The sequence below is a fragment of the Manis pentadactyla genome, chromosome 8 (genome assembly GCF_030020395.1).
Source record: "Manis pentadactyla isolate mManPen7 chromosome 8, mManPen7.hap1, whole genome shotgun sequence".
In the NCBI taxonomy this organism is placed as follows: Eukaryota; Metazoa; Chordata; class Mammalia; order Pholidota; family Manidae; genus Manis; species Manis pentadactyla.
The window spans coordinates 135,592,511-135,619,504 of record NC_080026.1 but is presented as its reverse complement, the minus strand read 5'-3'; the positions used below and the strand labels follow the sequence as shown (position 1 = coordinate 135,619,504).

The 26,994-nt window shown below is 47.3% G+C and overlaps 1 protein-coding gene across 5 annotated transcripts in view; it reads right to left on the bottom strand.

Moving 5' to 3' along the window:
* DOCK1 (dedicator of cytokinesis 1) overlaps window positions 1-21,691 on the bottom strand; it is a 480,397-nt gene extending 458,706 nt beyond the window's left edge. Inside the window, exon 1 of one of the 5 annotated variants that reach the window (XM_057506476.1) lies at window positions 21,448-21,691. In XM_057506476.1, coding sequence (XP_057362459.1) covers window positions 21,448-21,493 — 46 coding nt within the window. In that variant the 5' untranslated portion in view covers window positions 21,494-21,691. The remainder of the gene's footprint in view (window positions 1-21,447) is intronic. The other 4 variants (XM_036899031.2, XM_057506478.1, XM_036899029.2 and 1 more) reach the window with 4 other exon arrangements.
* Window positions 21,692-26,994: the final 5,303 nt, after the last annotated feature.

Here is a 26,994-nt window from a genome sequence, read left to right as displayed (position 1 = left end):
GCAGCCAGAGAGAAAAAAAAGGTTACCTACAAAGGAAAACCCATCAGGCTATCATCAGACTTCTCAACAGAAACCTTACAGGCCAGAAGAGAATGGCATGATATACTTAATGCAATGAAACAGAAGGGCCTCGAACCAAGACTACTGTATCCAGCACGAATATCATTTAAATATGAAGGAGGGATTAAACAATTCCCAGACAAGCAAAAGTTGAGGGAATTTGCCTCCCACAAACCACCTCTACAGGGCATCCTACAGGGACTGCTCTAGATGGGAGCACTCCTAAAAAGAGCACACAACAAAACACCCAACATATGAAGAAGGGAGGAGGAGGAATAAGAAGGGAGAGAAATAAAGAATCATCAGATTGTGTTTATAATAGCTCAACAAGCGAGTTAAGTTAGACAGTAAGACAGTAAAGAAGCTAACCCTAAACCTTTGGTAACCACAAACTTAAAGCCTGCAATGGCAATAAATTCATACCTTTCAATAATCACCCTAAATGTAAATGGACTGAATGCACCAATCAAAAGACACAGAGTAATAGAATGGATAAAAAAGCAAGATCCATCCATATGCTGCTTACAAGAGACTCACCTCAAACCCAAAGACGCGCACAGACTTAAAGTCAAGGGATGGAAAAAGATATTTCAAGCAAACAACAGAGAGAAGAAAGCAGGTGTTGCAATTCTGGTATCAGACAAAACAGACTTCAAAATAAAGAAAGTAAAAAAAGACAAAGAAGGACATTACATAATGATAAAGGGCTCAGTCCATCAAGAGGATATAACCATTATAAATATATATGCACCCAATACAGGAGCACCAACATACCTGAAACAAATATTAACAGAACTAAAGGAGGAAATAGAATGCAATGCATTCATTCTAGGAGACTTCAACACACCACTCACTCCAAAGGACAGATCCACCAGACAGAAAATAAGTAAGGACACAGAGGCACTGAACAACACACTAGAACAGATGGACCTAATAGACATCTACAGAACTCTACATCCAAAAGCAACAGGATACACGTTCTTCTCAAGTGCACATGGAACATTCTCCAGAATAGACCACATACTAGGACACAAAAAGAGCCTCAGTAAATTCCAAAAGATTGAAATCCTACCAACCAACTTTTCAGACCACAAAGGCATTAAACTAGAAATAAACTGTTCAAAGAAAGCAAAAAGGCTCACAAACACATGGAGGCTAAACAACACGCTCCTAAATAATCAATGGATCAATGACCAAATCAAAATGGAGATCCAGCAATATATGGAAACAAATGACAACAACAACACTAAGCCCCAACTTCTGTGGGACGCAGCAAAAGCAGTCTTAAGAGGAAAGTATATAGCACTCCAAGCATATTTAAAAAAGGAAGAGCAATCCCAAATGAATGGTCTAATGTCACAATTATCGAAATTGGAAAAAGAAGAACAGATGAGGCCTAAGGTCAGCAGAAGGAGGGACATAATAAAGATCAGAGAAGAAATAAATAAAATTGAGAAGAATAAAACGATAGCAAAAATCAATGAAACCAAGAGCTGGTTCTTCGAGAAAATAAACAAAATAGATAAGCCTCTAGCCAGACTTATTAAGAAGAAAAGAGAGTCAACACAATTCAACAGTATCAGAAATGAGAAAGGAAAAATCACAACAGATCCCGCAGAAATACAAAGAATTATTAGAGACTACTATGAAAACCTATATGCTAACAAGCTGGGAAACCTAGGAGAAATGGACAACTTCCTAGAAAAATACAACCTTCCAAGACTGACCCAAAAAGAAACAGAAAATCTAAACAGACCAATTACCAGCAACGAAATTGAAGCGGTAATCAAAAAACTACCAAAGAACAAAACCCCCGGGCCAGATGGATTTACCTCGGAATTTTATCAGACATACAGGGAAGACATAATACCCATTCTCCTTAAAGTTTTCCAAGAAATAGTAGAGGAGGGGATACTCCCAAACTCATTCTATGAAGCTAACATCACCCTAATACCAAAACCAGGCAAAGACACCACCAAAAAAGAAAACTATAGACCAATATCCCTGATGAACGTAGACGCAAAAATACTCAACAAAATTTTAGCAAACCGAATTCAAAAATACATCAAAACCATCGTACACCATGACCAAGTGGGATTCATCCCAGGGATGCAAGGATGGCACAACATTCGAAAGTCCATCAATATCATCCACCACATCAACAAAAAGAAAGACAAAAACCACATGATCATCTCCATAGATGCTGAAAAAGCATTTGACAAAGTTCAACATCCATTCATGATAAAAACTCTCAGCAAAATGGGAATAGAGGGCAAGTACCTCAACATAATAAAGGCCATCTATGAAAAACCCACAGCCAACATTATATTGAATAGCGAGAAGCTGAAAGCATTTCCGCTGAGATCGGGAACTAGACAGGGATGCCCACTCTCCCACTGTTATTTAACATAGTACTGGAGGTCCTAGCCACGGCAATCAGACAAAACAAAAAAATACAAGGAATCCAGATTGGCAAAGAAGAAGTCAAACTGTCACTATTTGCAGATGACATGATACTGTACATAAAAAACCCTAAAGACTCCACCCCAGAACTACTAGAACTGATATCGGAATACAGCAAAGTTGCAGGATACAAAATCAACACACAGAAATCTGTGGCTTTCCTATATACCAACAATGAACCAACAGAAAGAGAAATCAGGAAAACAACTCCATTCACAATTGCATCAAAAAAAATAAAATACCTAGGAATAAACCTAACCAAAGAAGTGAAAGACTTATATTCTGAAAACTACAAGTCACTCTTAAAAGAAATTAAAGGGGACACTAACAGATGGAAACGCATCCCATGCTCATGGCTAGGAAGAATTAATATCGTCAAAATGGCCATCCTGCCCAAAGCAATATACAGATTTGATGCAATCCCTATGAAACTACCAGCAACATTCTTCAATGAACTGGATCAAATAATTCAAAAATTCATATGGAACCACCAAAGACCCCGAATAGCCAAAGCAATCCTGAGAAAGAAGAATAAAGTAGGGGGGATCTCACTCCCCAACTTCAAGCTCTATTATAAAGCCATAGTAATCAAGACAATTTGGTACTGGCACAAGAACAGAGCCACAGACCAATGGAACAGACTAGAGAATCCAGACATTAACTCAGACATATATGGTCAATTAATATTTGATAAAGGAGCCATGGACATACAATGGCGAAATGACAGTCTCTTCAACAGATGGTGCTGGCAAAACTGGACAGCTACATGTAGGAGAATGAAACTGGACCATCGTCTAACCCCATATACAAAAGTAAACTCAAAATGGATCAAAGACCTGAATGTAAGTCATGAAACCATTAAACTCTTGGAAGAAAACATAGGCACAAACCTCTTAGACATAAACATGAGTGACCTCTTCTTGAACATATCTCCCCGGGCAAGGAAAACAACAGCAAAAATGAACAAGTGGGACTATATTAAGCTGAAAAGCTTCTGTACAGCAAAAGACACCATCAATAGAACAAAAAGAAACCCTACAGTATGGGAGAATATCTTTGAAAATGACACATCCGATAAAGGCTTGACGTCCAGAATATATAAAGAGCTCACACGCCTCAACAAACAAAAAACAAATAACCCAATTAAAAAATGGGCAAAGGAACTGAACAGACGGTTCTCCAAAAAAGAAATACAGATGGCCAACAGACACATGAAAAGATGCTCCACATCGCTAATTATCAGAGAAATGCAAATTAAAACTACAATGAGGTATCACCTCACACCAGTAAGGATGGCTGCCATCCAAAAGACAAACAACAACAAATGTTGGCGAGGCTGTGGAGAAAGGGGAACCCTCCTACACTGCTGGTGGGAATGTAAACTTGTTCAACCATTGTGGAAAGCAGTATGGAGGTACATCAAAATGCTCAAAACAGACTTACCATTTGACCCAGGAATTGCACTCCTAGGAATTTACCCTAAGAATGCAGCAATCAAGTATGAGAAAGATCAGTGCACCCCTATGTTTATCGCAGCACTATTTACAATAGCCAAGAATTGGAAGCAACCTAAATGTCCATCGATAGATGAATGGATAAAGAAGATGTGGTACATATACACAATGGAATACTACTCAGCCATAAGAAAAGGGCAAATCCAACCATTTGCAGCAACATGGATGGAGCTGGAGGGTATTTTGCTCAGTGAAACAAGCCAAGCAGAGAAAGAGAAATACCAAATGATTTCACTCATCTGTGGAATATAAGAACAAAGGAAAAACTGAAGGAACAAAACAGCAGCAGAATCACAGAACTCAAGAATGGACTAACAGGTACCAAAGGGAAAGGGACTGGGGAGGATGGGTGGGTAGGGAGGGATAAGGGGGGGAGAAGTAGGGGGGTATTAAGATTAGCATCCATAGCGGGGTGGGAGAAAGGGGAGGGCTGTACAACACAGAGAAGACAAGTAGTGATTCTACAACAGGTTGCTACGCTGATGGACAGTGACTGTAAAGGAGTATATAGGGGGGACCTGGTATAGGGGAGAGCCTAGTAAACAAAGTATTCGTAAGTATTCGTCATGTAAGTGTAGATTAATGATTAAAAAAAAAAAAATGCAGTTCCTATGTGGTGACCTCTAATGAGTTCTACACAATAATATAAAGGACATATAAAAGTGTAGGCAAAGGGTCTGTTTGTGTTTATACAGAGGATCAAAGCCTAATTTGGCTACCCCGAAAATGAACTAAGAAACGATATGAAAGAGAACTTCCAACATCAGCACTCTCGGGAAGACTCATGCCAGAAGATGATCATCAAAAAACCCCAACAAAGATCCACGCACTGCTACAGCTGTAGATGCACTCATCCCACCAGCTCCTGGACTTGCCATGGGAATGAAGGAGATATCTAAGCTGGCCTGTGCATACAGTAAAACAACAAATTTGACTGGATCTATACTGTTGGAACTCAACCAAGAATTAGGAGAAGTGCAAATTGTAGCGCTCCAAAATCTTACAACTACAGACTATTTACTGTTAAAAGAACATATGGGATGTGAACAGTGCCCAGGAATGGGTTGTTTTAATTTGTCTGATTTTTCTCAAACTATTCAAATTCAGTTATATAATAACCATCATATCATTGATAAGTTTTCACAAATGCCTAGGGTGCCTAACTGGTTTTCTTGGTTTCACTGGAGATGGCTGGTAATTACAGATATGGTTCGGTTATGTAACTATACTCCTATTATGTTAATGTGTGTGCGCAATTTAAGTAGTAGCTTAAAATATATACATGCTGAAGTTACTCTACAAGAAGATATGTCAAAGAAATAATCAATCTTCCCATGTTTTCTCCCGCCTGCTACTTCTATAGCTTTTCTTCTTCCTTCCTAATTACAACGAATTCTTAAATAGAATTCGTGCCTCATATCAAATTTACCGAGTATCATAACTCCTCCAAGTGGTAAAGATACCTCAAGACAAATGCTGGGCATAGAAGCCACAGGGCATAAATATGCAAAGAAATAAAAAGCTAACCATTTCAAACAATAAGGCTTCTCTCTCACTTACCAACTTAACATTTCCCTGTGTGGCCCCGGAAGATGACTGGTTAGCCAGAGACGGGTAAGATTCCTCAAGGGAGGAACAACCTAAGACAGGCACAGTCGCTGGGGGGTCATCAGGTGAGAAATTGGGGATCAACAGAGGTGAGGCTTAGAACCTCACCCCCCCTGTTCTGAGAGAAATCTTCTGCATATGTGGATGTTTTATTGCCCTTGTCTAGCTTGGATTAACACATAGTCTACAGGCACACACCTGATCATATACATTTGCTCTCTTACAACACTAAACTATGTTTTCTACCTTTATGTTGTATCTACCTACCACTTCAGCATCTTATTAAAAATAATAAAGAGAGAAATGTGGTATCCACATATAAATCAAGTATAAAAATCAAATGTGTATTCATATTTGAACTGACTGTTTATAGTTCATAATGCATGAGCAAAACCAAAAGTTTCTGTGATGACTGCCCTTGTACTGTTCACCATGTAACTTATTCACTATGTAAGAATTTGTTCTCCATGTAAGAACTTGTTCGTTATGCTTCAGAAGATTGGAGACTGACGAAAATTAGGCTTGGGGTGGATTAATGATTGTGCATTGAGCATTGACTCCCCTATACAGAATTTTATTGTTGTTAACAACCATTTGATCAATAAAAATGAGAGATGCCCTAACAACAACAACCAAGAAAAAGTACACACTTCCAATTGTAAAATAAATAAGCAACCGGGATGTAATGTATAGCATAAGGAATATAGTCAAAATATTGTAACAACTTGGTATGGTGATAGCTGGTACTTAGAATTATCATGTATATAAATGTTGAATCACTGTGTTGTACACCTGAAACTAATGTAATGTAATACTGTGTGTCAACTACCCTTCAATAAAAAAAAAAAAAAAAAAAAAAAAAAAAAAAAAAAATCTCTACTAACATAGTTTCATTTGGGTCACAGCTGTCCCACGAAGTCTGGGATTCGTCTGTACAGATGCACCTCTCACTCTGCAATGTGTGTATTTCACGTACCCCTGGCTCCCAAGTGTAAGAAAAGGCATCAAGGACCTAGTGGGTAGGGTGAAGAGGCTGGAGTAGGTAAGGCCAAGATGTCACCGAGCTCTGTGTGCACACATAATTAGAAGTATGTTAGAACATAAGCAGAAGGCAAATTAGGCCTACTGCCCAGCAAGGAGCTGTATGTAACAAGAAAAGAAATAAAAATGGAAAAGAAGGCTCAGCACCAACATTCCATTTCTTTGGGCCAGAAACGCATTCCCAACCACTAATCATTATTATTAGGTTGGTGATAAAGGCAGGACGCCCAGTGAAAATTTTATAAACTGGTTTTAAAAAAAGTTTTAGGCTGAACATTTAAAGAAAATCTGCAAAGGTGCTGTACATATTTGCAAGAAAGGGCAGACTCTGGCAGATAAATAAAATACTCACTTTTAAAATGGCAGGACTAATGCAGTACTACTAGACCACAATTATTAAAACTTTGTCCTCAAGAAACACTTTGATCCATTCCTTCATTTCCAGGGACTTAGACTTCCCTCTGAAGGCTCATTCCACAGTAATCCCACATTTAAGTGCCTACCTATACATCACAGAGATCAAAGTGGGAAATCGTGCAGACCAATGTCTGAGAGCCCTTGACCACATCTGGTCCCCACCGCAACTGCTGGTCAGGTGAAAACAGCGAAATGGAGATTGCATTTTCTATTCCGCTGGAGGCAACGCGGTGGCAGAGGCAGGAATCCGCAAGCACTGGGTTTCTGCTAAATCGCTCTTTTAAACCTTCCGCTCACTGTTCACCACCTCTCCCATGCCCCACATTTCCAGGGGCTCCTTGCTCCTCAGCTGTGAATGGGGTGGTCAACGGGGCCTCTGCTCTGCAACTCCCACAGCCTCCCGGTCCTCATTAGGCAACTGGAGGTGGAGCTGCCCTTTCAGCTTTAAAAGTCCATGAATCTGAAGAGGCCATGAAGAGTCAGTCCCATTTCTGTCTCTTCTTGACACATCATCAGAGATGCTTGGGAGGGCGGTTATCCCGGAATGGTAGATGATTTGCAGAACACTTGGGAGGTATTTTGTCTATCTTCAGACCTTTCCTACTGCTTGTATTCTTTTCATATTTAGCACACAATACTCTTACAAAAGTAACAGTCATTATCCTAAAATTCAAAGATCACAAGACTCTGAGCCAGGGGTCAGCCGACCATGGCCTGCAGGCCAGATCCAGCCACAGCTTGGTTTTGTACTGCCGGTAAGCTAAGAATGATCTTCACCAGTTTTTTGCATAACTTAATCAGCTAATCAACTTAGTGGCATTTTTGTACATTTAGTGTGGTACAATCACCAACTCTACTTAGTTCTAGTTCTAAAATACATGCACTACCCCAAGAGGACTCTGTACCCATTAAGCACCCTGCCCTCCCCCAGGCCCGGGCAGCACTCATCTGCTTCCTGTGCCTACAGATCTGCCTACACTGGACAGTCCACATAAAGAGAATCAAGGCCTATGTCCTCTGTGACTAGCTGGTTTCACTCGGGGTGTTTCCGGGGTTCATCCATGTTGTAACAGGTACCGGTACGTCACTGTTTCTTAAGGCTGAGTACTATTCCACTGCATGGCTCTGCCACTTTGCTACTTATGCCTTCATCCATTGAAGGGCATTGGGACCATTTCCCCCTTTCGGGTACCGTAAATAGTGCTGTTACGCATATACAAGTATTTGTTTCGATGCCTGTTTTCATTTCTTTGGAAAGAGACTTAGGTATTATTGAGTGATATGCTAGTTCTATGTTTAACTTTTTGAGGAACTGCTGTGTTTTTCTGATTTTACATTCTTAAATGGTTCCATTTTTTAATGGTTATATAAATAGCATCCTCAATTTTGCCTCCTGGCCTGCAAAGCCTAAAGCACTTATTATCTGGATCTCTACAGCCAAAGGCTACTGGTCTCTGTTCTAAACAGAAATGTCTTACTATTCCTTTTAGCTGTTCAGTGCTTTACAATTACAAAGTATTTCAGCATAGATGATCTACTTTGATTCCACTGGCTTTTCATCACCACGTTGTACAGAAGCAAAGACTGGCAGTGCGACCACCGTTCTACAGAGATGATCAGAGGCCTTGAAAGCTGCTCAGAGCATCACCAGGGTGCCACAGACGCCAGGAGCTGGCTCCCAGACTCACACCGCCACCTCCCCTCCTCTACACTCCCTCCCACCAATCCAGTCCCTGCAGTTAACCATACGGCAACCGGACTAAGAAGGCACATTATTGGGACATGACATCAAGAAGGGCCTGGAGAAGCTGACTTATATCAATGCTGAGAAGAGGGGGAAACTTAGGGGTAAGTCTTAGGAAAAATAAAATTACAAAAATGCTGGTGATGCCCCCAGTTACCTGAGGAGCACATGAATGGACATGCTTGGTTAGGCTGCCCAGCCGCCAAGATCACCAAATATGTACATGGCATGGAAGCCAACCACCACTTTTCTTAGGTCAGAGCCCCACATTAGGGAGTCCCCCACATTAGGGAGCCCCCCACAGCAGGTAAGGGAGCTTTAAAACCCAATCACCTACTGCATTCCTGGGCTGGCTCTGCACACATGCTGAAGGGGGCCACCCGTCCAGGGGCATGGCTCCCCACCAACAGGGCACTTGCAGCTTTCAAGTTAGCGCCTGACACTTCACCAAGATGAAATACCTCTGTCCCCTCACCTCCATTCAATGAGGTGTGCCAGGGACCACACTGGGTGCACAGAACAGAGAAAGGAGCACAACTCAGCCCTTGTCCCCAGACCCTGGTGAGGCTCTGAGCAGCTTTCAAGGTCTCTGATCATCTCTGTAGAACAGTGGTCTCACTGCCAGTCTTTGCTGCTGTACAACGTGGGATGCCAACTGCTCCCATAGGTAGAAGCTACAGAGAGCAACGTGAAGGGCCCTTCATTCAGCCCAGATGAGCAAGAAAGGTTTACAGGTTGAGCTGAGCCAGGAAAAGCTAGCCAGGTGGAAGGTAAATGAAAGGTATTTCTAGGTAGCCAGAAGAGCATATACAAAGGCACTGTGGCACTGCCCATACAGGTAGCTGAGTGTGTCAGAGCTTGCTTGGGCACGCAAATACCACCGGACATCACACAGCTCAGCTGGACTAAGTCCTGTCGCTCCTATACATACATGGGAGCGCCCTGTGGGGGTTCTCACCCTCACAGCCCCCACTGGCCTCTCCAGGCTCATCCTCAAGGCAGCACCCACCAAGGACAATCTAAAGGAACTTGGCAGCCTGGCCACAGTGTCTGGAGGACCAGGACGCATTCTTGCCTTTGAAAAATGGATAGTAGAACACACATGACGTTAGAAGGACTTGGAAATAAATCTAGTGAAGTTAATAGAAGCACAGCAATTTGGAAGAAAAATAAACACATTTCCCTCCTGCTAAATCATTATTTGCCCCTGGTAAAGTCAATTATGCTAAAGAAAATAAGTTATTATTTTGGGGACAAAAAAAAAAGGACGCTTGAAACCTACCTTTATTCCAGCAAAAAAAAAACTCTTGAGAGCAAATGCTTAATTCCCCACATTCATGAAGGTCTCCGGGAAGCCTAAATGCTATTTCTTAGACAAAACGTTGGGGAGGATTCACAGTTCCCCTGGCAATCTGTGCAGCCTTCCTAGGTCCTGCCCTCAAAGTTGCCGTCTGTCTCTCAGGAGAGGAAAATGCAGCAGGCTCCTGACCATCTCTGGGCAGCCAGGACGCCAGCCGGAGCCCCCTCCACACTTCCTGTCTTCTCCTGATCCCCTCCCCAATGCACGCTTCAGGAACCAAGGCCTGCCTGTTTCTACCTTTCTTCCCAAATATGCAGGAAAGCCTTTGCATCTCATAACAGTCACAACGCAACAGTTAACAACCATGCAGGGCTGACCAAGTATTAGACTCCCCTAGTGCCTAACCCCTGGCTCCCCACGGGAAACCGTCCTGCCGCCCCGGGGACATGTGGCAATGTCTGGAGCTGTTCTGGCTTGCCACAGCTGAGACAAGGGAGTGCTAGTGGGACCCGGTGGGGAGAGGCCAGGGATGCTGCCGGGCACCATGCAACACACCCACCACCGGACCATTAGTCATCCCAGGGTGTCAATAGAACGCAGGTTGGAAACCCAGTTTTCCCTGCATTAGCTCATTTAACCCTCCAGCGCCTTTGTGATGCAGGACTTTTACTTTGTAAAAGTAAGCAAACGGGCACAAAGGGGTGGCAGAGCCCACCATGCATCCCAACTGGGCACCGTGCTCCTGGCTGTGACGGCGCCGCCTCCACCGGAAGCACCTGGTTGGTAATGACGTCACTGAATATTCACCGGCGCCAGGCACTGCACCGCGGGCGGATCCGTCCGTGGGCAGCACCAGCTCCACACGCAGGCTGGGCCTGTCGTACCCAGATCCAGGGCGGGCGGCCCCAGACCCCTTCTCTGCGCAGGTGAGAGCTCTTCGTGGACCACACGACTGTATGAGCCCAGAATTGGCTTGAGCAGGTTCTGGTTAACGCAGTTAAGGGAAAACCACAGTGCACTGAGCTCTCAGGGGAACCAGGCCTCCCGGCTCCTCCCTCCGGACTCCCTGGCCCGGGGTCGCCGTCCCTCCCCACACTGTCCTCTCCACCCCGTCCCTCAGCCCTCGTCCTGCCCTGGGACTTCCAGGCCCTGGAGACCTGACCCCTCTTGCTGGGCCCTCAGCCCTCACACACTCTGTCCTCCCAGCCCCAGGCTGGGAACAAAGGTGGGGCCCCTCCCAGAAGGGGTCAGGAGGCCGAGGGATGAGGCCTGCAAAGGTCGGGGGCGGACACACACCCCAACAAGCTCAGGCAGGGGAGAGGAACCGCGGACCGTGACCTGGGGCCAGCCAGGCACCCCGCTGGACAACTCTGTAGCAGGAAATGAGGTCAAGAAGGCCGTGAAGGCCACGTTAAAGGCCTTTCCTATCAGGCGGCAGCCACCACAGTCTGAGACCCCGAGAGGCCAGGACGGATGACACACTAAAACGGTCTGACTGAAAAGAAATCACAGATCCACATCCCTGAGATCCCCCTAAGGTCCACAAACGTAGAGGTTTCCCTGTTTCACTTAATGGCAAAAATGGGGCCTGAGTAGAGAGACGAGGCTAATTATAGGTCATCTCTCTGACGTCCTGCACCAGCACCCCACAGCGGCTGCGGGAATGTCTACCGGGGGTGTTCATGAGCCATCTGCGCATCCCCACCATCCTCTCAACGGAGACAGACCTGAATTGTGATACACCACCAGCCCTAAGCATTCAGATAAGGGATTGTTGACCGGTGCCAGAACATAAGCCCCATGAGGGTGGCTCTGGGTCCCCGGCATCTAGAACAAAGCTGGCACGTCAACTGGAAGGAAGGAGAGGAGGGAGGGAGGAGCTCCCTGAAGACAGTTTTCTTTCACCTCTCATTTCTTGTGGCTGACATCAGTCGTGTCTACCACTGAAGCTGGGAACTCTTACCTTCCTTTCCTCACTACTCATCGCTGCACAGAGGTGCAACCACCCAGATTAACAGCCTATGCAGAATGCTCATCTGCTCACATGTTACTCAATTACTAGCGACTTGTCTAGTAATAAACAATATCGGGGAACAAACAAAAATGACAGAACTTCAGGAAAAGTAAAGCTCACAATGTCACACTACCCTTTTCCAATTAAAAAACTATTTAAAACCATCACCAGAAATGGCGTATTTTCTCTATAAGAAGTTAACAGCAATGACATAAGCAACTATCGGTAACATCACGTTGAGTATTACTTCTTGTGAAGGCTCTTCCCCATACAGTACCTTGCCAGCTCCCCCAGGCACAGCTGCAAGGTGAACACAAGCTCTATTATTTTCCCTCTCCCAGAGCCCGAGGCTGGGGAAGGTAAACAAGGCCGCAGAGAAGTGTTGCTCCCAGGCCTGGATTCCAGACATTCTGTCTCCCAATCGGTGCTCCTTCCCCCACACACTTAAAGTTACTGTGGTTGTGCCTTCTTCTGTATATGCTTAGTCATAAAGAGGAGAGTTAACAATAATAAAAAGGTTGCATCCTAATAAACAAAACCACCACTTAGAAACAAAGACACAGTTCTCTACCAGGCTTTAGTTCACCACCTCCTGAGGCCCAAAGAATTCAACAGCCACAGGAACAGGGATGTTGAATTTAGGATGGGGACAATAGGAAATGCCAGACAGATGTAAAGACGACTCATTTAGAAAGCGGCTCTCCTCACACTAATGGATCCGCTCCCCACCATGAGCACACTTCTGGGTGAAGCATCCAGCAAGGAACATCCTGAAACTTACAGACGTAAGCAGCAGAAAACACACCACGGAAAAAGGTAGCATCTGTCCTTCCACATCTCTTCATGTCTTTGTGCAGGTCTGGACATCTGTTCTGCCAAGTGACTCTCGGGGACGAAAAGGTGTGGGAACCTATGATCTCTGAGCAATGCCTAAAACGCTAAAGGAGCCAACATAATTACTCCTGACTATGGGAAGGAAAGCGTGGATGGGAACATGCAGAGGAACCCCAATATCCACAAGCTTCTATTCTTGCAGGACACAGGGCTAGAAAGTACTTCCAAGCCCCAAGTGCTGTTGGTGTGGCTGGGCACCATGCTCTGGGCAAAGGAATATGAGCAGAGGGATGGTCTACCTCTAGCCCCAGCAGGGAAGAAAATCTGTGAACTCCCCTTCAACTCTCTTTCTTTCTCCATCCACAAGCCAAGGAGGCCAAGAGCTTAGTGGAGGCAGAGCCGCAGGACAGAAGAGCCCGAGTCCCTGAATGACTAGATGGATCAGAGCCCCTGCATCTCCCCACCACCCACCTGGACCAGGACATGAAGGAAAAACAAACTTTTATTGTAAGAAACCAGTGAAATGTTGGGGCTGTTTGTTACAGCGATTAGCCAACCCTCACACAGAAAGGACATCATAATAGTTATATTTACAGCTGACCTTGAACAATGTGGGAGTTAGAGGCATCAACTCTCACACAATCAAAAAGCTGCATAGAACTTTTGACTCCCCTGAAAAATTAATTCTAATGGCCTAATGTTGATCAAGAGCCTCCCTGATAACATGGTCATTTAACACATATTTTTATGTTATATGTATACACCGTATTAATACAGTAAAGTAAGCTTGAGTAAAGAAAATGTTTTTCAAATTGTCGCACACCTCCAAAAATATTTCTGATGTTATCTATTGAAAAAAATGTGTATGTAAGTGGACCCGCACAGTTCAAACCTGTGTTGTTCAAGGGTCAACTGTTTATATAAGTGTATCTAACATATCCAAGTAAGTTAGAAAAAATCACTCAAGATGGAATACAAATTTTCTATCACACAGCTGAGGAAATGCAGCACAAGGTGCAACTGTAAACAGTAAACCCACCAGGATAAAGCCTCCGAGTGATGTTTCTGATGAGTGATTCTCCCAGGGAGCTTTAAGCATCTCCCTTCACCTAGTTCTTTTGGACCCCTGGAAATCAATAGGAACCCCAGCCCCTGATCTGACCTCAGAGCAAACACTAAAATTCCAAGGGTGCCAGGAAACATCTCCCCCATCTTTGACCTTCAGCTTACAACAAACAGGGGCTACAGAAGCAATAAGGCCCAAATTGCTTTAGTCCGAAAGTCAGATCGGGGTGCTGGGGAGAGCCTGATTAAACTAGAGATTTAATCTTAGGCAACTGAAGGCTCCTACTTACAAAACAATGAAGAATGAAAGAAACTGACATTTATCAAGCATTGAGAAGCCAGCCTCACGGTCTACAAAGTGCAGCACCCCCTTGAGTTGTTCAGTGGGCAGACAGTGAATGTGCAGGACCAGCACCAAAGGCCTTCCTGGCCGTCACTAGAGAACTGGGATTCTGTAATCGGAGTGAGCCTGGACATGTTACTCAAACAAAAACGGAAACTGAGAGAACCTGGAAATACCTCCAGGCAGGATGTCTCAGGGTCCTAATACTAAAGACAGGTGAGCACGGCAGGTCAAGGCTGATGAGTCTCTAAGGAAGAGCTGTTCTCTGGTGTACCTACTATGTGCATGACCACACTCATAACTGCTCAGCTCTTCTGGTCTCAAACTACCTGATCGAATCATCTTGTCACTAATTTGATTACAAGGAATTTCCAGGGCTTAACACAGACACCAATTCAATTCCTTAAATCAGATTCCGTGAGCGGTGTGAGCATAGAGGAGGCTTATGCTGCACACCCCCACCTTTCCCCCTCCCTTCTCCCAGACCCCGCACTCTTAGAGAAAAAAATAACTCGGATGGTGGCCACCGAAGGGAGAGCACAGATTCAGAGGATAAGTCTGTGTCTTGACAATCATACCACGGGGTGTTATGTCCCCCAAAATCCAAGCACTGAAGTTCAAAGCCCACCCCAACCTGGTACTGCAATGTATTTGGATGTATTTGGAGATGGGATCTTTAAAGTGATTAAGGGAAAATGGAGTCATAAGGGTGAGCCCTAATCCAGTGTCTGGTGTCCTTCTAAAAGGAGATTGGGCTGCAGACACATAGAGGGAGGACCACACAGGGCACAGGGCGACACAGCCATCTGCAAACCAGGGACAGGCCTCAGGAGTGATCCTGCCCACACCCTGATCTTGGACTTTGAGCCTCCAGAATTGAGAGAAAATTAATTTCTGTAGGTTAAGCCCCCAGCACTGTACTTTGTTAAGGCAGAGGACTAATACACAAACCGCCCACATGAACTTGAATGAGGGCCCGAGAGCGCATCCCACCATATTAAAACAAACAAACTTAGGAACAATGCACTGTATTTGCATAACAATGCTTCCAAAGCTAACTAGTCAGCATGAGCCGCCCATCACCTGATCTTATAGACCAGGCCTCCCAGCGTCATCTATTTTGAAAATGTGGAAATAGCTCGGAGAGGTTCAAAGACATGCCCATGTCACAGGAAAGAAAACTGGCCGTGTCAAGACTGAAACCCACAATCTGCTCCTTCATTGGGTCCCCTCTTCATTGCTCACTTCTAGGCAGACCTCAACACACTGAAAGAATCTGAACGCCCAGTGGTGGGCTGTGTAAAGCGCTATTTATCTCCACCTTTTGGGCCTGCCTACCAGCCTCGCACTCCACGGTCTTCCCTTCACACTGGACTCAGGGCCCTTCTCTAAACAAACCTGACAATTTCCCAGCTCAGCAGCCCTTCTCCTGCTGCACCACCACCCCAGCCCCCCCAATCCCAGGGGCCCTCCCCAGGGCCACAGCCCAGGCACTGTCCATGGGCTCATCCCAAATTAAACCATACAGGCTTCACGGATGGGCAGCGATTAGGAACATGCAAATTCAATCCACAAGGACGTGCCACTACACCCCTCTCAGAGTGACTAAAATGACCACAGGGACACCAACAAATGCTGGCTAGGAGAAACTGGATCACACATAAGATGCTGGTGGGAATGCAAAATGGGACAGCCACTCTGGAAAAGGCAGTTTCTTAACACATGCAATTACCATACAACTAGGCAATTGCACTCCCAGGCACGCGTCCCAGAAAACGAAGACTTAACAATCAAAAGCCTGCACGTGAACGAATAGCAGCTTTACTTGTGATAGCCGACATCCAGATGTCCTTCAGCCGGTGAACAGTTAACCCACCGATGCCACCTCCATACCAGGGAGCACAACAACACACCAATGAAGAGGAACCAACCATAGATACACACAGCAAGCTGAGGAATCTCCACAGACTATGCTGAGGGAAAAGGTTACATACTGTATGGTTCCACTTATGCAACATGCCTGAAATGACAAATTATAGAAATGGTGCGCAGATCGGTGGTTGCCAGGGATTGGGAGGGATGGAGGGAGGAGGTGGGTGTGGCTACAGAAGGAGAGTTCTTGTGGGGATGGAAATGTTCTCTACCTTGACTGTATCGATGTGAATATCTCGGTTCTGGAATTGCACTGAAGTTTTGCAAGACATAACCTCGGTGGAAACTGGTCATGGGTGCATAGGATCTCTGTATTATTTCTTAAAACTGTATGTGTCTACAATTGTCTGAAAATACAAAGTTTAATGAAGAAAAAGAGAAAGGAATTACGGAAGGGAGGGAGGTGGGAAGGAGATTGGGGGAGAGTCAAAGAGAGGAAAAAGAGAAAGAAAAAAGTGCGTGCAAGCTGGCTTGGGCACAGGCCCTGGGCATTCTCTGATGCCCCTGCAAAGCCCTCAACAACTGCCTATTGCTTCTTCCTCCTCGTTTTCACTACCTGCACCCTCAGGAGTCACAACAGAACGACAAACTACTGAACACACCCTCAGACAATCCTCATAAAAGTCTGATATTCTGGGTAAACATTGGCACAACAGTAATTAAAAGTTTTGTAATGTTTCCTAAGTAAAATCAGCTTTGTAGAAATATTATATGTCCTTATTTGGTTTTTCTGCCAACTCCAGTGAATGAAAATGTCTGCATTTCTATTTACTTATGAGCAAATCTAATTTTTCTTCCCCAAGGTAGCAGTTTGCTTGCTACACTAGATAACAAAAGAGATCTCTCTGCAACTCCCACACTCAAATTTATTTGGATATTACACTATTCCCAGCAATTATCATGGCCAGAGCTAATCTGAATACACTCAAGTCATGCTTCTCAACACCAAGCAAATGTGACTGCCCCCCAACATAGGGCAAAGCACACCTTTAAGAAAACAACTTTTAAAGGAAAGCATTCTTCCAGCAACGGTGACAGCCAAACCCAAACACTGTTAAATCCAAATCACTTGTCACTACATTTCTATTTTTTTATATCTATTTGTTTACTAGATAAAAAGTTAACAAAAGCAACACTCCATTGAGTGCTTGGGTTATCTCAAACATGGTGCTACGTGCTCTGCCAACATTATCCTAACAAACCCTCACCAGTCTTTGTGGCAGGCAGGCTTAGCTCCACTTTGCAGATGAGGAAACTGAGGCCCTGGAGGCAGGAGTAATTGGCCCAAGGGCCACATGACAACTAGAGCCAGGAGTTAAAGGTATCTGCAATGCAGATACACACCCATCTGAGAGCTCTGTGGAGAGCCAGAGGAAAGGGGGAGCATTCAGGAGGGTCCTCCGTGTTCAGTCGGCTTCACAACAAAGCTAGAGGCTGGAAGGAGAACCTTGCTCACCCAATCTCCACATCAGCTGAATTCGCTTTCTATGCTGCCTTAACAGTCACCGCACCCTCAGGAGCTTAGAAGCACCCACATGCATGATCTCACAGCTCTCCAGGGCAGGCATCCTGGGTCTCAAAGTCAAGGTGTTAGCCGCCTGGGCTCACAGGAGACTCTGGGGTGGCTGTTTTCAGGCTCATCCAGGGTGTTGGAAGAATCAAGTTGTGATTCTAAGGTTCAGGTCGCTGTGTCCCTGCTGGCTGTCAGCTGGGGGCACCCTTCGCTCCCTGGGGCCTTCCGGTGGTGGCCCTGTGTGTCAGGGCCGGCCACTGCGCGTCAGACACCTCCCAGGCTCCGGGTCTGACTCCACTCCTGCTCTCTCTTCTGAGCTCCAATTCTGTGACCAGGAGAGAAAGTTCTCTGCTTTTGGGGCCCAGATGCATAATGCAGGCTCACTCCCCATCTCAAGGTTCAGAACCTTAACCACCCACATCAACAAAGTCCCTTCTGCCATGTATGTCACACATCGCATTCACAGGTTCCAGGGACTGGGACATGGACATCCGGAGGCAGCATTATTCTGCCTCCAGCACCATCACTGAAATGTGGACCACCATGCTCAGGTGTGGCTCTCGAGCCAGCTAGATTTTTTTGCCCTATCTTAGGAACAGGATCCGTAACAACAGTTGATGTTGGGAGGAAAACTCAGCCTAGCTGGGAGGTAATGGGAAAGTTCATCTGGTCCAAGCCATCAGTGTGACAGCTAAGCCTAGGGTGTGACAGCTAAGTCTAAGTTCGGGCCTGCCTTACTAAACCAGGTGTGGAAACGCTAATCCCCCAGACTCAAATCCAAAGGAAGAAATTAATTGGCTGGTAAAATTCATGGCACCCTCCCACTTGGAATGAATCCCCTAAGAACCAACATTTCTTGCCTTTGCTGACGAAGCAAGAGATCTGTTTACTCCTTTCCTGATTTTACAAAATAAATAAATAACTGAAGTGTCTCATTTACAAACAATGCTTCTAACAGATTCCAAGTACTTGCAAACAATGAGCTGTGATTCATGTTTCCAAATGAGATGGAGTTTTATCATTTTCTTTCCCCTCGTGATTCATTCATCTGCTCAGAATGGAAGCACAGTCCACCCACACCCACCAGAACCCTTCTGGGGAAACACAGCCCTGTTGTTAGGCCACCCCTTTAAAAAACACTGTGGTTGATAAGGGGGATAATCCAGAATTTTCCATAAGGGGAAACAGTCAATTAGCAAACCAGAATGAATCCTACAACCCATTCAGCGCCCTTCCTGAGACCCAGTGGAATCCCCTGTGTTAAGTCAATGCTCAGATCCCGCTTTCCTTCTGCCCAGAATCAGGGGTTCCAAGCCCACCTGCCTGCCCTCTGTGACAAGTTTTCCTGTCTGGTCACTGCCACCCAGTCCAGCTCTCTCACCTCCACTGCCCGCTGAAACTAAGCAGGCCAGCCCGCTCTCCTCTACCTGACAGCCATTCACATCCTTCCTAGATTGCCTGCCAAAACCAGACAGGATGCCCTTCTTTGGAAACTTGCCAACAGTTTTCTTAAAACCAAAGGATTAGCCAAAGATGTGGTGTTAGGAGTCATTGGACTATGTGCTAGTGAAGCTTCTGGAAGATAAGCAACTCCAAGGGGAAGGGCCTGGGATGCTCGCACCCACAGCCTCCTCCCCAGGGAGGAGACCCTGCTCCCTCGGAGTGTAGGTGGTCCCCTTGGTCTTCTCTGGAAGCGGGTGTCCTGACACCATCAGATCACCCCCGGAGCCAAGTATCCAGGTGTATTAAAATGCGACGCTCCAAAGAGAAGGCCCTCCCCCACTCCTCGGTCCGCCCGGTGGGGGTAAGAGCCTGCACTGGATCCGGGGTTCCCACCCAGAATGCAGCGCTGACTGCTCCTGCGGGCCTGGGTAAGCGATGCATCTCCCGCCTCTGTGAAACAGGAGTGAGAGCAGACTGTCCCCACCACCCCCCCCCCCCCGCGGCCCTGCTCCTCCTGCCTCCCCCCAGCGCCCCAGCTCCAGCTGCTCCTCCATCTCTCCCTGCAGCCTTTGCTGGTCTCCGCTCTGCTTCCTCCGCGCGTGTCCCCCAGCAGGCTCAGCCCAGCCTGGCCCCCCACTGCCACCACACCCACCCAGAATCTCCAGCCCCAACAGATGCGGACTGATGCAGACGTTTCCATCAGGCCGTGGCAGGGATAAAACCCTCCAGGGGCTTCAGGGTGCTGCCTACAAGCTCAGCTCCCAGCTCTGCCACTGACCCTTACGGGCCCGCCTGAGCCTCAGTCCCCTCCCTTCAGAAAGGAGTGGGAAGGCAGCTCAGCCCTAGTGGTCCTGAAGCAAGGAGGCCTCCACACCTGCGCGTGGGACAAGCCAAGTGTGGGTCCGGAGGCGGACGTGGGATGGTCTGAGAACTGCTGCAGCTGTCACTGTCCAAGCGGGCTCCACGGTATGTCGCTGGCACTGAGCAGACAGGGGCAACCGGAGTCACAGAAAGGAGAGAGCCCTGCGGGCTGGAGCCACCCAGGAGGCTTCCCAGGGAGTCAGAGGGCCAGGACTGACCAGAGGAACAGTGGGAGGGGGCACAGCACCCAAAGGCTCAGAGACCAAGAAGCCGGGCATGGCAGGCTGGGGTGCAAGAAGGCCAAAGTCACAAAAGGCCTTCCCAGTCAGGCAGAGCCTGGCCTGGGTGAGGGAGGTGGTCAAGGACTCCTTCGGATTGCGGAGGAAAGCCAGGCTGAACACCAACTGGAAGATCCAGGGATCCCAGGGAGCAGCCGTGGCCCACCCTGGACCCCGGGGCAGGCGAGTTCAGGGAGGGCAGGAACCTACACCCTTGGCAGGCTGGGCTGCAAACCCGGGGTGCGAAGAGTGCTTGGGACTGGGGAGGGGGCTGTTTGTTTTGTCCTTAAGGAAAGCCTTGCTCTCCGGAATGTGTGCCCACTCGGTCAGAAACGTAAATTTGCAACCCGACTCGCCCGACTGCCCCTCAGGAAACTGGCCCCCCGCCCTCCCCAAGCGGCTCTCCGAATCCCGGGGTCATCCCAGCGCTTGGCCGTCTCTCCCCGGGGAGGCCAGGACCACCACTGGGTCTCGCAGGCCACTTCCCACCGAAGAGAGCACACTTCCTCGCTCTGCTCACTGCAACTTGCAACTGTCCACCCGGAGCCCCGGATCCTGAGCACAACTCCATCCAAAAGGCAGAAAGCGGCGGCTGAACAATGACCCCGCGTTCTTCCCGGCCCAGCAAAACTTCCCGGCCGTGGGCAGAATGGGATCCACGGGTTGGGGGCCACCCGGGTGCCCGCCCGAGAGGGGGATGTCTGAGGGGATACCCCCGGGAAGTGACACCAGCTGTCCCGCATCCCGCGTGTCCCGACCGACTCGCCCGGGCTCTCGAGGGGCGCGGGGAGGCGTGCGCCCCGGCTCGGGGCGAGCAGCGCCCGCCGACGGGGAGCCCGAGATTGGGCAGTGGAGCCGGGGAGGCGCGGGGCGGGCGGGGGCGCCCCTTCCCGGCAGCGACGGCCACCCGGCACCCCACCCGCGCCGGACGCAACAGGCTCGCGGGGCCCCGCCCGCCCCGCGCCCCGGGAAGTTGGGGCAGGCCCGGCGCGAGGGCGGGCGGCGCGCGGAGCTCACCCACGCCGTACTTCTCCTCCCGCTTGGTGGGCACCCAGCGCGTCATGGCGCCCCCGGGCCCCTGCGCCCCGGGCCGCCGCGATGGCCGCCGCCGCTGCTCCGCCAGGAAACTCCGCGCCTAGGCCGCCATTTTCCATTCCTTTCGAGCCGCGACAGGATGGGGAGGAAAAAGTTTGCGGCGGAGGCGGTGTCATGTGGGACGGGGCGGGCGGAGCGTCGCGGGCCGGATGGGAAAGGCCGGGAGCGCCGGCGAGAGGCGGGACGGCCGCGGGCACTGCGCCCGCCCTCGCGCGCTCCGACCCGGGCCGCGCCGCCCCGGGGCCCCGGCCGCGCTCGGCCTCCCGCGTCCCCGCCCTGCCCCCCGGCTGCCCGGCCCGCGGACGCCCCAAGGGGGCCCCCGCGCAGGGGAGGGGCCATTCTCTGCGATTCTTGAGGCGTGTGGTTTGCGCGGCCCCCGGGTCAGACCCCCGCCTGATGATGTCATGCCTCCGACTGGGTTTTCTGCCTTGGAGGAGGGTCCTGGGACCGGACAGACCCGGGGGTTCCCTGGGAGGAGTCTTGAGGAGCGCGTGGTTCATTCATTTATAAACTGGGCACACGCTAACGGAGCCCTGCCCAGCGCCTGGTGTGCCAGGAGCACCGACCTCGCCAGGCCAAGGGGTGGGGAGGCCGAAGTGAGGATGGGTAGGTGACTGTCGTGCTTGCGCCAGGACACCAAGGCGGTGGGAAGAGACGGTACGCGCGCCGGACAGGGAGTGCTTTCCAGGGAGGTGTCCTCTAGCCTGATGGCTCAACAAGTGTAGCTACCAAGAGAGGCTGGCAGAGCCCCGGGAGGCCGAGAGACCTCTGTGTCCCTGGGCTTGCAGACACTTGTGCCAGTTGGGTAGGACTCGAGGCCTGTGCAGTGGGTGATGAGAGGAAGTGGGGAGCAGAGCTGGCTGGGAAGGAAGGCCTCGGGCCAGGCCCAGAGCCCACGAGCATGGCCTCTTGGGGGCTTGGTCTTCACCCTGCAGGTGAGTTCTCAGACGCTGGTGTTTCCCACACCAGCCAAAGCTGGGGCTTCAGATTTCTCTAAAGGAAAACTTAAGACAACACACACACTCCTATGTATTTTTATGGTCATTTCAGAAAAAAAAATAGGAAGATTAAAACCAAGAGAAGAAGGAAGGAAATAGCCTCAAAAGGAAAGCAGTCCATTAAATGGAGTAAATATGGAATAATAACTGGCTGTCCTCCTCTTTCTCTTGCCCCCAAGAACCAGTGACAACTGCAGTAGGCCTGCAAGCCTTTAAGGATTCTAGGACCGTCAAAGGGTAAAAGGTCCCATGGGGTAGGGACAGCACTGGGAGGGGGCCAGTAGGGCCCAGGAAAGCCGGGCAGGCCACTGTTACAATGTAGGGAATGCCCGTTTTCTGCCCTTGGGCCGCTCTGATCCTGGAAGATGTCAGCATTCCTCCCAGATGCAGGTTAAATAAACACTTTGAAGGCCTTAGGAGGTTTTCAGTTTGGGCGGGTGAGACAGTACCGGCTGTGTACAAGACAATAATGTGTTATTTGAGAGCTCATGTATCTCAGCCACAGATTAAAAGAAAGTTAAAGTCCTTGTTTTACTGATAAGGAACCTAAGTCCCCACAGAGAGAAGTGGCCTGGGCTCTGATCACATGCAGCCTCATGCACACTTTTAATACTTTCTGTGGAAATTAGAAACCTTAGGGGCTCAGGCCCTGAACCCATGGAGAAGCAACTGTGAAGGTGCTGTGCAGAAGCAGAGTGCTGCAAAAAGGTGACAGGAGGGCCTGACCTGCTCTAGGCCAGGAGGGGCTTCCCTGGGAAAACTGTGTAAGCCCACACTTTTAAGCATAAGCAGAAACTAGTAGGTGAACTCCTGAGGGCACAGCATGTGCAAAGGTCCTGAGGTGAGATGGAACACAAATCCTTCAAGGATCTGAAGGGCTAGCATGACCGAAACATAGGAAACAACAGGGAAGGGACACAAAATGAGCCTGCAGTAGGAGGGCCTTCTAGGTCTTCTTAGAAATTCATATTCTGCAAAGAAAACCTGAAAAAAAAATTTTTGATCATAACTTACTTTGCCTTTATACCCAATTTCAATTCTGCTTTTAAGGCAACATTTTGGGAAAGATGGTATGTTGCCGTGAAAGCCCAGGAGCTTGAGAGCCATTGCCAGCTGTGTACCATTCTCCTTCCATTTTTGGCCATTCTGTTTCTAAGCCTGAGGGTTCTGATATTCCAACAAATAAACAAAGGGTACTGGTACCAGCCTCACAGGGCCTTTCTCAGGATCACACGAGAAGATTTGGAGGCTCACAGAAGACACTGTAACCACACTGGCTTCCTCATCTGATGCTGTCTCCAGCTTTCCACTTTCACTGCAATAAAGGTGACTCACTGAAGATATAAGTAAACGTGGTTTGGGATTTGTATACTTTTATAAGACTGTCCTTTAAATAAATTTCTAAATCAGAATTTTAAAGCCCCAGATGGTCTGTGGACCGTGTGTTTGTGACAATGAGGTCTGGAACCACTGTTGCCACGTGTGCCCGAGCTTGGCTGAGGAGTTGTACATGTGGCCACAATCCTTGCAGTTCTAAGGTTCGTCAGTGTTCCCCGGCTGACACCAGCAGTGGTCTTCTCCTGTGGCTCTAAATCGAGTCCATGGCCCTGGCTCCTTACCCTGTGGTTGCATGCACTTGGGACTGGCTCCATCTCCAATTTCAGGAGCCCCGGAGGTTGTGGCCAGTTGGTATTCACATTCACAACTCCTGAGTTTTCATGGCTGGGTCACAGACCTCCACCGTGCCTCCCAGGCCTTATGCAGGACTTAGATCATGCCATGCTTGCAAGTGTGACCCACCCAAGAGCCCTGGGACTCCCAGTGGCCAGGTCCTAATTATCAGTGCGAGTTCAGACTAGTGACCCCCACCCTGTCTGAGAGGGGGCCATGAAAAGCATAATCAATATTAATTTTGAAAATTAAACTAAAAAATTTTATTTGAACAAATGTTCCATATTCACAATGTAAATTGAGAAGGTAAGTTCAGCAAACTCTTCCCTGGTGGAAATACCAGAAGACACCATGGGGGAGGGAAGTGTTTTTCAGAGAAGGTGGGCACATAAAAAAAGAGTACAGGGGTGTGGGGTATTTACACACTTCAAGAAAGGGCTTGACCACAGACTGCTTGCTGCAAAGGGGAGGAACATGGTCTTGCTGTGAGGCATCAAGTTGCTGTTCCTTGGACCCAGTGGCAAATCTTGGCATCATACTGGATGACTAGGCATGTGGTCACAGTGCACAGTGTCACTGTGACATCTGACACCAAATGCTATGCTGTATTTTTTCCCTACATGTATGTGTAACAGTAACAATATTATACACAGCAGTAATAGTAGTATAACTTCATTCAGGTACCCAGACCCGATTCCAATGTGTGTAAGTATGTGGGAGGGGGTCTTCCCACACATACTTAAACCAAGCAATTCTCAAACACCAGCAGGGTATTGGAAAACTCAACTCAGTTCTGATGCTATTTGACTGGAGACCACACCAGATTCCCAGGTTAAGGGCTCCGTCCTAAAAGACTGCCCTCCATCCCCACTCCAGACACCTATCAGTTCCCTGTGCCTCTGACATACCAGCTATGGATTGGAGGTTCCCACAACCTCCCCCGTAGGTTCAATTAATTTGCTAGAGCAGCTCACAGAACTCAGGAAAACACTTGGGTTTACCAGTTTAATAAAAGATACAAGTTAATGCCAGATGAAGAGAGACATAGGGCAAGGACCCAAATAAAGGAGCTTCTATCCTCATGGAAATTGGGCCCTGGCCTTGTGGCACGTGGAAGCATTCTGGTTCCCCAAGCTTAGAAGTTCTCTTGGAGCCAGAAGCAGGATTTAAAAGAGCAGAACAGGTGAAGCAGAGACAGAGAGAGCTCTTCTCATGGGTTTTGTGAGGGCTTCATTGCATAGTCATGACTGACTAAATTATTGGCCACTGGCTGATTCAGTCTCCAGCCCTGTCCTTGCATGGGGATCCAAAAGTCTCTCATTAACATGACAAAACACCTGTTTCACTTTTAAGACTCAGCAGTGTTTTTCAGGAACTGTGGATGAAGACCAAATATACCTGGGAAATATGTATTATAACTCATTATATCACAGTCACACAGCACAAAAATGTGTAATCAAGACTTTAATCCTAACTTTTAATTTGCAGGAAATAGAGGAGACTGGGGAACAAGTTAAATGACACCACAAAAAATATACTCAGACAAAGATAGGTAGTGAGACCCTCTACAGGACACTGGTCTGGTGTCCTCAACAAGTCAGTATGATTGAAAAAGAATGGGTGCATGGGAAAAAACTGTTCTAGATTTTAAAAGACTTAAGAAATGTAACATACAGTAACAGAATAGAGAGCCCAGATGTAAACCCAAGCATATATAGTCAATTAATGTACAACAAAGGAGCCATGGACATACAATTGGAAAATGACAGCCTCTTCAACAACTGGTGTAGGCAAAACCGGACAGCTACATGCAAGAGAATGAAACTGGATTATTGTCTAACCCCATACACAAAAGTAAACTCAAAACGGATCAAAGACCTGAATGTAAATCATGAAACCATAAAACTCTTAAAAGAAAACATAGGCAAAAATATCTTAAATACAAACATGAGCAACTTTTTCCTGACGCATCTCCTTGGGCAAGGGAAACAAAATTAAAAATGAACAAATGGGACCAAATCATGCTAAAAAGCTTCTGTACAGCAAAGGACACCATCAGTAAAATAAAAAGGCATCATACAGTATGGGAAAATATGTTTGTAAATGACATATTGGACAAGGGGTTAACATCCAAAATATATAAAGAACTCACATGCCTCAACACCCAAAAAGCAAATAACCCAATTAAAAAATGGGTAGAGGATATGAACAGACAATTCTCCAAAGAAGAAATTCAGATGGCCAACAGACACATGAAAAGATGCTCAATATCGCTAATCATCAGAGAAATGCAAATTAAAACCACAGTAAGTATCACCTCACACCAGTTAGGATGGCCAGCATAGAAAAGACTAGGAACAACAAATGCTGGTGAGGATGTGGAGAAAGGGGAACCCTCCTACACTGCTGGTGGGAATGTAAAATAGTTCAACCATTGTGGAAAGCAATATGGAGTTTCCTCAAAAAACTAAAAATAGAAATACCATTTGACCCAGGAATTCCACTCCTAGGAATTTACCCAAAGAAAGCAAGATCTCAGATTCAAAAAGACATATGCACCCCTATGTTTATCGCATCACTATTTACAATATCCAAGATACTGAAGCAACCTAAGTGTTCATCAGTAGATGAATGGATAAAGAAGAGGTAGTACATATACACAATGGAACACTATTCAACCACGAGGAGAAGAAAATTCCTACCATTTGCAACAACATGGAGGGAGTGAGAGGGTATTATTCTTAGTGAAATAAGCCAGGTGGAGAAAGACAAGTACCAAATGATTTCCCTCATTTGTAGA